General features: G+C 56.3%; 5 protein-coding genes across 5 annotated transcripts; 3 read left to right on the forward strand and 2 right to left on the reverse strand.

Annotated features, from left to right (window-relative positions):
* Window positions 1–1,233: 1,233 nt before the first annotated feature.
* On the reverse strand, window positions 1,234–1,957 carry GGS23DRAFT_595164 (uncharacterized protein; the record flags this gene model as incomplete). Its single annotated transcript, XM_051518271.1, has 3 exons — window positions 1,234–1,339; window positions 1,483–1,708; window positions 1,810–1,957. The coding sequence occupies 3 exons, from the start codon at window positions 1,955–1,957 to the stop codon at window positions 1,234–1,236; spliced, it is 480 nt and encodes a 159-aa protein (XP_051374358.1).
* Window positions 1,958–5,392: 3,435 nt separating this feature from the next.
* GGS23DRAFT_436906 (uncharacterized protein) lies at window positions 5,393–7,933 on the forward strand. The gene is made up of 4 exons (XM_051513903.1): window positions 5,393–5,792; window positions 5,851–6,102; window positions 6,162–7,759; window positions 7,901–7,933. The coding sequence occupies exons 1-3, from the start codon at window positions 5,507–5,509 to the stop codon at window positions 7,574–7,576; spliced, it is 1,953 nt and encodes a 650-aa protein (XP_051374359.1). The 5' UTR covers window positions 5,393–5,506; the 3' UTR covers window positions 7,577–7,759; window positions 7,901–7,933.
* A 268-nt stretch (window positions 7,934–8,201) lies between these two features.
* GGS23DRAFT_436929 (Der1-like family protein) lies at window positions 8,202–9,962 on the reverse strand. Its single transcript, XM_051513904.1, has 5 exons — window positions 9,727–9,962; window positions 9,451–9,629; window positions 9,265–9,359; window positions 8,432–8,849; window positions 8,202–8,355 (listed from the first exon to the last, which is right to left on the reverse strand). The coding sequence occupies exons 1-5, from the start codon at window positions 9,771–9,773 to the stop codon at window positions 8,321–8,323; spliced, it is 774 nt and encodes a 257-aa protein (XP_051374360.1). The 5' UTR covers window positions 9,774–9,962; the 3' UTR covers window positions 8,202–8,320.
* A 1,386-nt stretch (window positions 9,963–11,348) lies between these two features.
* Window positions 11,349–11,947, forward strand: GGS23DRAFT_560157 (uncharacterized protein; the record flags this gene model as incomplete). Its single annotated transcript, XM_051515868.1, has 1 exon — window positions 11,349–11,947. One exon carries the CDS (start codon window positions 11,352–11,354, stop codon window positions 11,643–11,645), a length of 294 nt encoding a protein of 97 aa, XP_051374361.1. The 3' UTR covers window positions 11,646–11,947.
* Window positions 11,948–12,206: 259 nt separating this feature from the next.
* Window positions 12,207–14,061, forward strand: GGS23DRAFT_436987 (kinase-like protein). The gene is made up of 3 exons (XM_051513905.1): window positions 12,207–12,598; window positions 12,657–13,231; window positions 13,288–14,061. The coding sequence occupies exons 1-3, from the start codon at window positions 12,381–12,383 to the stop codon at window positions 13,899–13,901; spliced, it is 1,407 nt and encodes a 468-aa protein (XP_051374362.1). The 5' UTR covers window positions 12,207–12,380; the 3' UTR covers window positions 13,902–14,061.
* The last annotated feature ends 49 nt before the right edge of the window (window positions 14,062–14,110 follow it).

A 14,110-nucleotide genomic window follows, 5' to 3' on the forward strand; every position in this document is an offset into this window, starting at 1 on the left:
ACGATGTGGTGTGCATGTAATTTCCGGCTGCTCATTGCCGCCAACGCACACGCCCGCGTGCGATACGTCTTGAGCCATTATTAGGCAGGTATTTCCCCCGTCTCCTCCCCTTATTTCATCCCGGAGAGAGAATGCTTATCCCTAGTAGGTACATTATACCTATCTGCTTACACATGCAGGGGCCGACACACCCCCGCCGCCGCCGTCTACTCTCTTCAAGTTACCTAGCAGCGAGCGGGTTCAATTTCTGCAGCGGGAAGAAGCGGTATCTAGGAGGTTATTTTTATTTTATTTTTTGCTCTCTTACGGTCGCACCACCACACCCTTAGATTCGGTAAGAGGACAGCGATCGTGATCGCAATAGGCGGGACAGCCTCCCCCCCTCTCAGCGTCGGCATATTATATATATATATATCTACACCTATATACCTATAATACAGGTGTATATAGGTATATATACAGGTACATACATGCACGTCGGCACACAAACACGCACATGCGTCCGGACAGGCATCCGGTAAATCGCACACCACCACCGTGATGTGATCGTACTGCTTCTAACCACCCGGGCAGAAGCACTTCCAACGCATATGTATGATTCACAACGTCGACCGGGATCCGTAGTTACCGGCCACATGGCGTCGCGCCCCGTTCTAACCCCGCAGGATGCTGGCTGGACCCGATCCGTGGCCTGCAGGCCGAGTCGCTGCCGACCCCATCGAGCCGAGTCGGCGCAGAGAGCCGTCGGCGGGCCCTAAGATCCGCTCTTGTCGTTCTGCCGTATGCATGTCGTGTTCCGACGTGGCTGACATTCTACAAGGTACGAAGCGCTACCGACGAACGCGTGCTGTCGCGGGAAACCAGTACGCGCATGTGCACCTCTCGTGGTTGGAGATGTGGGTTTTATTCCTATACGTATGTATCCCTAGCTTCCTCCGCGATACCGTCTGAAAGGGGCAGAGAAAAGACCGAGAACAGAAAGCCAAGCAGGGAGTGAACCATTCCGCAACTAGAGAAGAAATTATGCATCCGTCCCTAACCGCCCGGACTTGATCACTGCGCCCCGGCCGCGGTACAGTTAATCTCCCTCTCTTACACCTAACCGCGCGCGCCTACCTGCCTCCCTCGCTCATACTACCCCCTTTCCCCCCGTTGCCGCCAACGACCACGTGAAGAGGCAACCCCCTCTGCGCTCGCGGGCGCTCTGGCGGCCAGCTGTAGCGGAGCCCCCACTCACTTGCGCAGGATGGGGAACACGGGCTCGGGGCCGGCGTCGCCGAGGTACGACCCCGAGTTGACGTGCGGGAAGGTGAAGATGGCGACGCGGTCGCGGGCCTCGCTGCGCGCGGGTTAGCCTGCGCTGCGGTGCCCGTAGTACACTCCTCCCCCTTGCTCTCCCGCCGCAGGCTGCGTGGGAGCGGGAGGCGAGAGAGAAGCGGGGAAGAAGGGCCTGGGGCGGGGGACCAAGCTGCTTGCTCTCACCTGACGACCGTCATGACGGCCCTGTCGCCGGCGGCGGCGTAGCCCCACGACACGAAGGCGCCGCGGCCGATGCCGCCGTGGCACTGCCGGTGGTACCACGACCACGTGCGCGGGTCCGCGTCGGCGGGCGGCGCCAGCGCGAGCATGCAGCGCGACTCGGCCGTCACCGCGCCGCGCTCCAGCAGCAGGAACGACACCCACACTCGGTGCTGCTCCAGGTCGACCTCTGTCGGCGGTGCCGCACGCGCGCGCGGTTAGCCCGGTGCCAGTCTGGGAGGGGAGGGGGGGGGTGGGAAAGGGAGAGAGAGGGCCGCGGGCGAGACGTACCTCGGAACAGGTCCCGCACCGTCCACTCCGGGTAGTGCTGCGTCTCGTTGCCGGCACCGCCGTAGGGGCGCGACACCACGGCCGCCACGGACGCGTGAGCCAGGCCGCCGAAGAGCGCGAGCACGGTGCCTAGTCGCTGCAGCCGCATGTCTGGGTGCGGATGCTCTGAAGGTAGGTAGGTATGTCTCTAGTAAGGGGGGTGTGGGGAGTCGTAGGGCCGCGTCGACCTCGGGATCGTCGGGGCGACCATCCCGCTTTAGTAGTTCTCGATGCGGTGCTGTGCAGGTGCAGACGCGGATGGACTTGATAGGGCAGGTTCGAGCCGGCCCAGAAGCAGATAGACGAGCCGTGGCCAGGTGCGAAGCTGGACCGCGCCCGCAACGTTTCATGAGACACTGCGCCAGCTACGTTCGTCCTCGTGTTGAGAGAGCTCCGACGACAGCTTCGTGGAATCGCGATGTCGCAACCTCCTTTTTGGGAAACGGAGTCTACCACGATGTCCGCCTGGTTTCTGCGCTCTGCTTACCTTAGACGACGGCTGTGAAGGCCGAGGAGCATGTGAGACTTGGGTCGGATAAGCGTGTCGGCTTCTGGTGGGCGTCATCTAGATGAGATCGCGCGGCCCTATGATAGATCGTCGATAGTCGAGGCAAAGGGGTGTCTATCCTTTGCCGAAACATCTCGGGAGGACGCTCAGCACGGCTCGGGCCCCGTGCCGTTGTCTTAGTTAGGTCTTCTGTCTTGTTTCGGCACGCACCTTGAGCTCGCGCCCCAGTCTATGTCCGGGAAACATCTTGTTTGTGACAGAAGGACGTTACATTGTGCGATCTGGGGTCGGAGCAACCCGGCTCGGGTGGGTCTTCACTCGAGTTGTGCGTGCGACGAGGAGGCAGCAGGACTCAAAATAATATAGATAGACCAGTCGGACCGGTATCATCTCGCGAGACATCGCCCAAGTAGCTACATGGAGGGGAAATAGAGCCTTGATTCCTGAAATTTACATCCGGGCGTTCAACTCTGCAGGCCTAGATACTCCGTTCAAGTATCGCCATGTGGATGAGTAGCCCGTCTCTAATGGCAACATAACTCCACCCAACCCATGTAATTGCGAGTTCTTGTCTCAGCTAATATGTCGCGGAACACAGAAGACCCGGTGGTAGGTAATCAACAGGAAACCCGCTAGCATACGGCGGATATCGTCACTCCCCAGGCGCGTTACCTTACACAAGGCACAATGTGGCTGGCCTGATTGGTTTCGATTCAAGACAGACGGCGAGACCTCGAGTTCTGGGTTGCAGTCTGGGCTTATAAGACCTATAGCAGGGAGGTGGCAGACCTGATGAACCGCGTTTGAGGACGGAGTTGAAGTGGGATAGGGGCAGGGACGAATGTAGGCCAGTCGATAAGGGGACAAGAAGATGTCCACGGTGCCTTGATTGGGCTGTAATTATGGCACATGCAAGTTCATTTGCTGTTATTCGCCGAGTGTACTCTTTGCCCTTTCATGTGGCCGAGCAAAACGAGAATCCGGAATGCGACTGGCCCGTAACGTACATACCAGCGCGTTGCTATCTCTGTCTCGAACTTCCTTCGCAAATCAACTCGGTCGCCTGGGGATGGAAGTGAGAACTTGTTCGAGCCTGCTCGAGGGACTTGCGAGATGCGCCGGCGCGGGCAACAGCCGTATGGCTACGGTTTGCCCGTCCGCAGAGTGCCCGGATACTACCAGAGCCAAACAGGGCCACCAACGAGATTCCGAAGAGTTTGGAGTTTCGAGTCCGGAGCGTACAGCGGGCCGCCTCGGTCCTGAGGTCTGTCTCTGTTTTTGGTTCGGCATCTCTGCTCGACGTGTCGACGGACTGGAGATCCGATAATTGCCATCCAGTCTGTAGAGACGGGCTCTCAAGTGATAATATAACCTGCATACTTACCAGGCGTCAATCCTCGCGGCCGATTTCTATTCTTAGAACTAGGCGCCGTCGCAACTAAGTGTATGAGTAGGTCGGCGATACTGCAGTTCTTAGTTAGGCACATATATACAGGTCGGTCATGTGATCGCTTCTCTTCACAGCTCTCTTACGTATCTGCTGTTGTTGATCCTCAATTTGAGATATGGTAGCAGTTACATGCGTGCATGACTTGGCGGGCATGGGTGACGTGCATGGTGAGGGGGTAATATACCTACACATTTTGCATCCTTGTCGTGAAGAGAGGATTCTCTCCCTACCCACATGGGTACAACCTCCGTAGTTTCGGCGGAACTCCCTTCGATATTTCCAACCGTATGGCTCTTTTCCAAACTCCGAAAAGAAGCTATTCTTCGATGCGGACTCCCCTAGCACTGTTTAATGTCGTTGAAGAATTGAGAGCGGGCACGGTTTCACTCTGAGGGTGTTGAGCCCAAGTCGCGCGCGCGCCAACTGCCTACTTAGCTGCAAGCCACAGTCACTAGATGTAACCGTGTTGGATGCACGCTGCACACCGTACTCTTGGCGCATCTGCGGGAGCGCAGGGATTGCTCCCACTCACGATGGCTACCTGGTGACCCTTGGGCGTTTTTTCTCTTTCTCTTTCCCTGCCCTCTCCCACTTCCGTCCCGCCTCCCGCCTCCCGCCTCCTTCTCCCCTCGCCACTATTCTGTAGGTTGGTAGGTAGGTATGTGGTGCCCTCCCAGCCTAGACCCCTCGCCGGGTAAGGGCGTGGAGGAGCGATAAGGACAGGCTTGAGAGAGGTTCTTCGGGCTTTGGAGAGGAAGACGGCAGCGAGATCACGGCGTAGAATCGTAGCTATGGTCTGTTGTTATTCCCGCAGGTCCCCACTCGATGGCAACCGGACCCAACGGGCCACGGGAGGGCTCCTCCATACAAGCTTATTTCCAAGGCCTCCCTAGTCTTCCTGAACAGACGCCGATCAGAGCCCTTTGATTTCTCAATATTGGTTGCGGCCCACGCGATCGCGTCTGGTGATTGGTGCGAAGTCTCTCCTCAGTCGGCAAGCGGATGGTCGCCTCTTCTGGCCGGCGTCTGCAGGGCCATTCACGTCTCGTCCTGGCCCCCGTCGACTACCGACCCGCAGCCATTCCCACCACCCCAGACTTGGCCGTCTAGCCTTGCCCACTCTAGCCTGCTGCTCCCTCACTTGGGAGAGCCGCTCTTCGCTGCACTTCCCGTCTTGTCTATTGGCCGACGGCAAAGTCGACTGGCTGGAGGACCTCTAGGAATCCTGCTGCCTCTACATCCAATTGGTCCGGTGTTTCCCACGCTTGTTGGAGTTACCATTCTGCTACGCTATTCTGAGAAATGGCACCATGGACGCAGATGCGCGTCTACCTCGTTGGATTTCCAGAATCCAGCTGTACTCGATAATTCTGGAGCCGCCTGCGTTGCATATGGCGACTGGGGAGCCAAGAGAGAGACGCAGGTCTTTTTGCCATATAGACGAGGAGAGCCCTCGGGTCCGTGTGGGTTAGGCCTTTGCCCTCTTATCGGACCTCTCAATTCATTTCTCTTTTCTGGAGCCACAGTTCCGCCCGAGCTGTGTTTTCTGCCCCCCTAGTATAGCCGGTCGATATTTTGGGTTTATGTGAATAAATGCCATGGTCGAGACATCAGGACGGCATCACCTCCCTCGGTCGACTTGAACGTTTCCCTCCCGACTCCTCCTCTTCTCTCTCCTTGCCCGCCGTGTCGAACTCGACATGATCCTAAATCTCACCCTACTCCTACTATGTCTTCTATTCCTTCAGCAAGGGGCAGAAGCATTGCGGGTCACCCCGGGGTCGCCGTGCGCAGATATTTGTCTAAACAACGCCGACGGCGCGACGCCGAGTCCGGCGACATCATCGACCAACTCGTCGGATATCGTGTGCGATGACCAAGAGTACTCGACGACGGCTAGAGGCGCCAAGTTCAAGAGCTGCGTCGAGTGCCTGCAAGGGAGCAACGCGGTGAGCGGCAAGGACGATGATATTTCGTGGTACTTGTGTACGGCAGAGTGAATATTCCTCGGGGCTGTGAGCATCACCTTGGCTAACACTCCAAGACAATGTACGATACGCGGTAGGCGTGTGTGCCTACGGGTTTCCAGGCGCTAATAAGACCACTTCGTCCCCGTGCGATATCGACTACGCCTGTCGGCCGCTGAAGACGGCGCTCGAGACCGGTAACCTGAACTCTAGCAACGGCACGCAGCTCGATTACTGCACCGCCGACGGTGGCGCTTTTTCCAGCTCGCTCCTAGGAGACTGCATCCAGTGCTTCCGATCTAGCGCGACCGAGTATTATCTGTCGAACTGTGCGACGCCGCCCTTTTCCGTCTTTCCACGGAACGAGACCCCAGCTGACCTTCCGTAGTTCTCACCGCACTCGAGGCGGGATGCAAGCAGAGGCCTCAGCCGGGAGAGCTTATCGGCCTGCAGGGGACTCTCTTCGCCAGGTTACCGATCAAGGTCGTCGAACCCCCGCAGAACGCGACGGGGCCCGCCTCGGGCGATGCATCGCGCGCGGGCATGACGACTGGGGCGATCGTCGGAATCGCTGTCGGCGCGACTCTTCTCCTCCTGGGAGGGACGGGGCTGTTCTTCATCTACTACCGAAAGCAGAAGCGGATACTGGGCGACCCCCTGGGGTCGCAGTACGACCCGCGCGGCGGGGACGCGAGGAGCAAGTCGATCACGCCGACGCCGCCTCTCCTCGGCGGCGGCGGCGGCGGCTACCATCCGCAGTACCAGTACACGTACGAGGGCCGGAAGGACTCGCTGCCGAGCGACTGGGAGCTGCAAGCGAAGAAGCCGTCCTCGTTCAGCAACAACGCCGAGTACTACGATATGCTGGAGAAGGCTATGGCGTCTCAGCCGCAGCCGGGGGCCAGCAGCCACGGTGGTTACGCGCCCGTCGCCGCCGCTCACCAGTACGGCGCGGCGTACGGCCCGCACAGCACGCTGCCCACCCACCCGGCCTACATGCCGCGCGTCGCGAGCCGCAACGGCTCCTCCCGTAACGTGACGCCGAGCCCGCCGCCGGCCGCCAAGCCCAACCGGCCCGACACCTTCGCGCTGAACGCGTACCTAGGCGCGTCGTCGGGCGCAGCGGTTGCCCCCGCAGCAGCCGGCGCCGTGGCGGGCACGCGGGATCCCTACGCGCCGCCGCAACCACCGCTGCCGGCTGCCCCGCACCTTGTGCCTCCCCCTGCGGCAGCCCTCCACCCTCGAGGCGTGCCGGCAGCGCATTCGCACTCGCGCATGCCGGCTCCGAGTTCGACCGCGGTGGCGGCGCCGCCGCCGCCGCCGCCGCCGCCCTCGCAGCGCGCCCCCCGCCTATCCATGCCGACGGTGCCCAAGGTCCGGAAGCCGACGAAGTACGCGCCGCCGCGGATCCACGTGGACGCGCCGACGGAGCCGGACGCGGGGCCGTCGCTGTCGCCGCCGCCGGCGCACCACCAGCACTCGCCGGCACACCGCCGCGGCGCCGACGGGGGCGACGACGCCGACGACGTCCTCTCGCTCGGGCTCAACATCTCGATGCCGGCGGCGACGCGCCGCGAGCCGCCGCCGCCGGGCCCTCGGTGGGAGCACGAGTCGTCGGCGGGCTACGGGTCGCTCCCGGGCAGCCCGCCCGAGCGCCAGCGCCAGCGCCAGGACGAGGAGTGGGAGCGCGAGCAGCAGCAGCGGGCCGCCGAGGGGTACGCGGCCGACCGGCGGCGGAGGATGACCGAGTTCACAGACATATCGTCCGTCCACAGCGCGAACAGCGACGGCTACGGACGTTAGGGTAATCGGCGGCGTATATATGCATCGGCACGGAACCACGGGACCACGGGACTACGACACATTATGGGATTTATACCGAGGCGTTAAGGTGCGCCGTATGGGGAGGCGCTCGGATGGGTCATTCATGGCGGGATAACTTCAGCAAGTGGAATCTTGGAGATACTACTACATGTTACAGGATAGGTACTTGGGATTTTACAATATTATCCGTTCCATCCTAAGAAGCTTCGACTTCATAGCTACAGCTGCTTGCTTTCCTCATGTAGCCGTAGGCGCCGCCCATGATTGCTAACGTGAATTACATGTATTCGCTGGCTGAGGTAGTACGCAGCTCTGCTTGGCTGATGTGATGATATTCCCGCTTACCTCGAAACGTTCCCGGTCATCTAGGTCGTCGGTTTTGAACCAGACGCGGCACTTCCTTACACGCAGAACCGATGAGATAGCTATTACGCACAAGCTGGGCAGAGCGGCATAAATTCCCGTCGCGCGAAAAATAACAGCCATCCTAGCAGGTTTCCCTCAAGACTGTTAATCATTAATAGTGTCAACCAACCCCCTTGCCGCTTGTGTATGTTGCCTCATGCGCATTGTTCAGACTGCCTAATACAGCCGACGGGATGTAGATGCTCCTTGACGCGGGAAGAGACGCGGGAAACGTCCCCTCAGGAGGCCCCTGGGAAGAGTATCGTCGTAAAAGCAAGACGGGGGTTCGGGTTAGTTCGACGGATAACAATACGGACACTACACCATGCACACAGCGGGAGAACCGAATCGAACTGGATAAATTCTCAGCGTATTTCTTGTCTTGTTTCGTCATCCTACAATGCTATCTAACGCATTAAACATACTAACCTAACCGTCGTCCAGGTCCCTTACTCCTCCAGGCGTCGGGGAGTGGCCCCGCGGGCCGGCCTGTATCACGCGGGGAGTCGGAAGGCTGTCCATAGACAACCTGTTGTATTCTTGGGATGCTTATGATCCATTTGAGGATCCCCGGGGTCGGGATGAGATTGGGGCCATTTCCGAACTCGGGGTATATCCGAGTCAAGAAGTCGTGTAGGTGAGCAGCGAAGAGACCGGTGAGACCGACCTTCACATTGTACCAGCCGTTTGGGAAAAGAAGCTGGACGAGCAGGAGACAGTACGGCATAAGCTGTGCCGGGATGGTTAGGACATAGAAATGGGCATTCATGCCTCGTTGGTCTTGCGTAACGGTGTAGGATAGCGTGGTGATTAGGGCCTGTAGATATATACCGGCGCCGGTGAAGAGCTGATTCAGGATCTGGCGTTCGGGTTAGCAGAAGATTCGTGCCAACTAGCCAATGAACCTGGAATAGTTAGGGGCTCAAGGATGGCAACGTGATACGAGGGAATAGAAGATATGTAGGGCGCCACAAACCACCCGAGCGAACGAGTCCGAAAACATCACCCGAGTCATCCAATTAGACATCCCACCGTGCCCGCAATCCTGAACTGGCCCTCTTGAGGTTTGCGAATGACGGGCCAGCAGCAGTGCGGGGGTACTCTCCCTCATTTCCAGGAACCGTCATAGCTGTAGAGTAGATCCACTATGCGGGCAGATATATGAGGTGCTTCAAAAGGCCTATTGCGTCGGCCGGTATGGGCGCGGCAGATGAGGAATTTGGGGACACCGGCAGCACGAAGGAAGAAATTGACCGACTTACAATGATAATAGTTCCGGTGAACATCAGATACCATATCAAGTCCTCCTTCTTCGAGAACTTGGCATTACCCTCCAGCTGGATCATGTAGGTAAATACTGTTCATAGGTTACTGCGCGTCAGCGACGAGACCCTCTATGATGTAGCGAATCCATCCGTGCGAGAATTCTTCGGTTCGTTCTCACATACCGAAATATGTGTCGAATAGCACGGCTATATTAGGTCCCGTCAACAAGAAACTTGTCAGGAGACGGTAGATGGCGGGAGGCCATGTGAAGAGGAGCGAGTAGTGGAAGAAGAAAGGGTAACTCGAGAGCATCCCCGTGTATATCCCGACGGAGGAAAGGAATACTGCTGTCGCCACAGTCCTACGAAAAGCAGAGTCAGCGCGGTCCAACCCAAGCCTCCCTCACAGATCACGAAGATGCGCATGGAGCTGTTGGCGCTAGATAAGACGTGACGTACCTGGAAATGGGCGGCGTGGCGGTGTAAACGCTCCAAATGTCCGCCATCTTTGCTACTATGCGTGGCGAAAGAGCGAAAGTATGACACGAGCGGCAATGATGTCGGAGAGGCAGACACGACACTGCGGTCGATCGAGAACACGCTTTTTGTATCCGGGGCAGCCGCCGTACAAGAGAGGCGGTAAAGGTGGGGAGCAGAGGGGGACGACGCGCGGTCAGGCAGGCAGCGCAATGATTCACATGTTGGCCAGGTCAGGTAAGGGGTGGACGGCGCGAATGGCGTGGGCGGCGCGGGTAGTGGTAGGATGGTGAAGAAGAGGGAGTGAAGATTTTCTGCGTCGTGTCCAATTCAGCCTGCGCCTTTTCGAAGGCGGAAAAATGATGATGACCCCAGCGAAGCCACAGTAGGCAATTATGTCAACACTTCTTATCTCGCTGGCTTGTGTGGCTTAAGTAAGTCGAGTGGCTGGTTGGGCCAGGCTAGGTACATCTTATCGGGATAATGGGTACTTTGGGTACCTGCCGACCTCCCTCCTAAGCTATTACTACCGGCTGGTACTGCACAAATCATACCGATGTGCTGTGTGAGCATAGAGTCAACGCTTTGCAACTCAGGGCGTATTCGAGGTAAAAGAGCGCCTCCACGACCAAGGAAGGGTCCTGGGTAAGGGCGTGTCAACCCGCATTTGCCATTAGATATATACTCAGCTTCGCACTAGAGTTTAGAAGAATACACGGAATAGGAGCATCTACTGTCAAAAGCTCCATCGGGGAGGTTGGTGCGGATAGTCCGAGATTTGGGAATTCACTATTCCCCGCTATTATCGGCTACTTCCATATCGAGGGGTGATTAGCCTGGACTCGGGGGGTGAGACAAGAATATATCCAGTTGACTCCTTCGACATCACGATAATGGCAACAACGATCACTGCCCGGAATGTAGCAGGTTTGCCGTGCGCATCCAAGTGTGTGTCAATTCCACACCTTGCCGTCCCTCGCCATCTGCCTCGGCAACGTCCCAGTTCCCGTTCCGACCACTCCACCAGGGTGGACTTTTTTTACTGTAACGGACTGGTGTCCCATATATAAGGCTTATTTATGTCTCCATTACGCACGAGGACATCCATTAAGAGTTATGAATAGCACGTGTTGGAAACACCAGGCGTGTGTGTATAGGGGTAGGGCTGGTATGGTGCAGCTACATTACAATATTACCGCACCCAGCGCTAGACTATGTAATAATTGGAGTTATTACATCCGGAGCTATGGTGGAGTTAAGGTAGGCGGGATTTAAATCTGCAGATAGCCGGCCCGGCATCGCGTCGTGCACCTCCGCACCGAACATCCGCCCTCGCGCAACTCGTGTGAGTGTCTCTTGTTGCGTGTGCAAATTCCAGTCCCAATACCCCCCATCGTCTTAGCGAAACTTGTTAACCCCCTCTTCGACACCCTACTAGAGTATACCGCATGCTGCAGACTTATCGTAGACTCGACGTAGAACATGGTCCAATGCCTGTAAACTAGACCGTCCGTGTATTAATATACACCAAACATTACGAACACGCACATATAATGAAGCAACGAAATCCCAAGCCTTACCACTTACCGCCGGATGTAGTCTAGTTCATGACCGGCTGCTCCTTTGGCGTCGGCCAGTTTCTGGCCCAGCTCATCGCGAAGTCCTCTAACCGCGTGGTAGCGACCGCCTGGAACCCGGCCTCCCTATCAGCTATTACGCTAACAGCAGACAATGTCCTTAAGATCGGAGCTGCCCTCACCGCCACGTTAGGTAGATTCGACCACATCGACGTCCTCGTTGAAAATCTGGGATGCATGCTCATTGGTGACACTGAAGCTGCCGGGGACGAAGAAGCCCGGGCCCTGATAGACACCAACTTGTGGGGGGTGGTGGACATGTGAATGTGTGCAACTACCGTATTCGTCGCGTCCGTAATAGGAATCCCAGACCCGAAACACTTAGTCTTTCCTGAATCCATTTCAACCGTAGACTAGGGTGCGCCGTGGAAACAAATTCCAGAGGATACTGTAATCCGTGCGATCGTTTCCGAGCTAGCCAAAGTCCGTATTCCATATATGGTCACGACATCACAGTTCGTCTTCTCTCCCGGCCGTAGTATAATATTGGTTAGAGGCTTCGAGAGATCTTGCTCAATAAGCCTGATGACTGGTTGAGATCACACATCCAAGACCGTGGATACGGGTTGATGCATTGCGATGGTATTTTGTCTGACCACTGAGTGGACCCTCAGCCACACTGACGTAGAACCAACAGCCCGAATTTGAAGAAGGTGTATAGTCATCAAATGGGACAACGATAGAAGCAGTGGGGATGATGTAGGTTGGTGCCTCCCAGGGTGTTGTCGCAAGCGGGAACGGTCAGCGGCAAATTGGGCGCTTACCGTATGGGATAGGGGGTGACCTCAGCAGCGAAAGAATTATGCCACTTGACTGAGAACCAGACTTCTCCCCATTCAACAGCCATCATTATAGGGAAAACACGATTTCCACCAGCCCAGGGCGATCAAAAATCATCCAGAAATTGGAAAAGCTTCTTTAACTATAGCTTTTGACCCTACTTGCGAACCTCTTTCCGTCATAGTTGCGTCTGATAATAATACTCCTCTGCGCACGACCATGCCCTCGGCGCCCACAACGCCAGCAGATCAGGATCCTTACGATGCTGCCGATTATCGTTTTCGCACCAACGGCACCGCTTGCGAATGGGGAGAGTCTTACCATCCTGGTGGCTACCATCCTGTAGAGCTCGGGGATGAGTTCAATGGCCGATACCGTGTGATCCGCAAAATAGGTTACGGTGAATATTCCACGGTGTGGCTTGTCGTCGATCTACAGTGAGTTGCTCTGCTTTGGAGATTGTTTTCGGTGTATCACCCTACTAAAGTAAACTAGAACCGCTCGCTTGGCTGCCCTTAAGATTGCCATCGCTAGCATAGACCAGGGCGGCATCGATAAAGAACTCTCTCTTCATAAATGCCTCAACGAAGCTATGGTCCCAATCAACGGTGCTAAGCATGTTGTCAGCATGCGCGACTTCTTTGAGCACCATGGCCCCAATGGGCGACACGCTTGTTTCGTTTTCGAAGTCATGGGTCCAAATCTCAAGGCGATGTTGCACCGGTGCCCCGACTTCCAAATAGGTGAGCCGTGGGAACGACGTTTCACGACACCATATGCAAAGCGAGTTCTGCGTGATACTCTTTCTGGGCTAGACTTTCTACACAGGAATGGTGTCGTTCATGGGGATCTTCACCTAGGAAATATTCTTGCGAATATTCGACACATAGACGTGAACGAGAACACGTTACAAAACCTCGAGCAAACACCATCTCAGGGGAGTCCGCTAGTGCGCTTAGACGGCAAGAAAGACCCATGGGCTCCATCATATCTTCTTGAACCGGATCCGTTGTACGATTATGCTTCTCTTGATCTAGACCCATTGGCAAAGGTTACCGACCTCGGCGCTGGTACGTCACTTATGGATCTTGAGCAAGTTCTGCTGTGCGAAAACTAATGTTGTTAGCGTTCCTTGCGAATGACCCTCCGGAGGAAACAGTCACACCTGTAGCGCTGCGCGCGCCTGAAACGATCTTGGGCCTCTCAGTTGGCAAAGAGATTGACATCTGGTGTTTTGGGTGTCTCGTCTTCGAGTTACTCACCGGTCAACAACTATTTGTCCGCATACAACCTCTTGAGGGAGACGAGTACGACGAACAAATTAACGACGAGCATCTCTGTCAAATATCAGACGTCATTGGACGGCTTCCCGAGCACATGTTCGCTCGCTGGCGTCGGGCACCGAGGTACTTTGCTCCAGATGGTCAGCGGATACGCTCAGAGACCCTTGACGGCGACGAATCATCTCGAAGTTCCGATGGGGAAGATGCAGGGGATGTAGAAGATGTTCATAACGTACGGGCTGGCCTAGAAACACCTCGCTCGAGTGAAAGTATCTCCCTCGCGGCCCCAGAAACTTTCGATTCGCTCGAGAAGCAGTTCAGGGATGGAAAGCCGGATGGCATTGACGAAGTCGAGACGAAGCAAATTCTGGACTTGCTGGGCCGGCTACTTCAACTCGATCCTTCCCAACGACCTTCAACAGAAGATATTTTAAAGCACGCTTGGTTCAGTTCATAGCATCTTTACGTGGCCAGTTTACAATATATCGATCGTATCTAGAGCCGAACACCAGTCTACGAACATATTACACAGCTTATTAAAGGGAAATGGTGTACCAAAATCTTCCACGCTCGTCTGACCGTTCTCAAATGATTCTGAATTCTCAACCAACTGAGGCCCGCCGTTTTGTGAGGTAGTTGTAGATGGTGACCAGACCCCGTATTTGA

Source organism: Durotheca rogersii (assembly GCF_024521655.1).
Source record: "Durotheca rogersii strain YMJ 92031201 chromosome Unknown GGS23scaffold_5, whole genome shotgun sequence".
NCBI classification, from domain to species: Eukaryota; Fungi; Ascomycota; class Sordariomycetes; order Xylariales; family Xylariaceae; genus Durotheca; species Durotheca rogersii.

What these genes read in the sequence shown, in the direction of transcription:
- GGS23DRAFT_436906 (XM_051513903.1), top strand. Translation starts at nt 5,507, where the DNA reads ATGATCCTAAATCTCACCCTACTCCTACTATGTCTTCTATTCCTTCAG. An exon ending in TGATATTTCGTGGTACTTGT is followed by an intron (nt 5,793 to 5,850) that starts GTACGGCAGAGT and finishes TAACACTCCAAG; the next exon opens with ACAATGTACGATACGCGGTA. An exon ending in CGAGTATTATCTGTCGAACT is followed by an intron (nt 6,103 to 6,161) that starts GTGCGACGCCGC and finishes GACCTTCCGTAG; the next exon opens with TTCTCACCGCACTCGAGGCG.
- GGS23DRAFT_436987 (XM_051513905.1), top strand. Translation starts at nt 12,381, where the DNA reads ATGCCCTCGGCGCCCACAACGCCAGCAGATCAGGATCCTTACGATGCT. An exon ending in TGGCTTGTCGTCGATCTACA is followed by an intron (nt 12,599 to 12,656) that starts GTGAGTTGCTCT and finishes AAAGTAAACTAG; the next exon opens with AACCGCTCGCTTGGCTGCCC. An exon ending in GGTTACCGACCTCGGCGCTG is followed by an intron (nt 13,232 to 13,287) that starts GTACGTCACTTA and finishes TAATGTTGTTAG; the next exon opens with CGTTCCTTGCGAATGACCCT.
- GGS23DRAFT_436929 (XM_051513904.1), bottom strand. Translation starts at nt 9,773, where the DNA reads ATGGCGGACATTTGGAGCGTTTACACCGCCACGCCGCCCATTTCCAG. An exon ending in GCCACGCCGCCCATTTCCAG is followed by an intron (nt 9,630 to 9,726) that starts GTACGTCACGTC and finishes TGCTTTTCGTAG; the next exon opens with GACTGTGGCGACAGCAGTAT. An exon ending in GGGACCTGGACGACGGTTAG is followed by an intron (nt 8,356 to 8,431) that starts GTTAGTATGTTT and finishes GAATTTATCCAG; the next exon opens with TTCGATTCGGTTCTCCCGCT.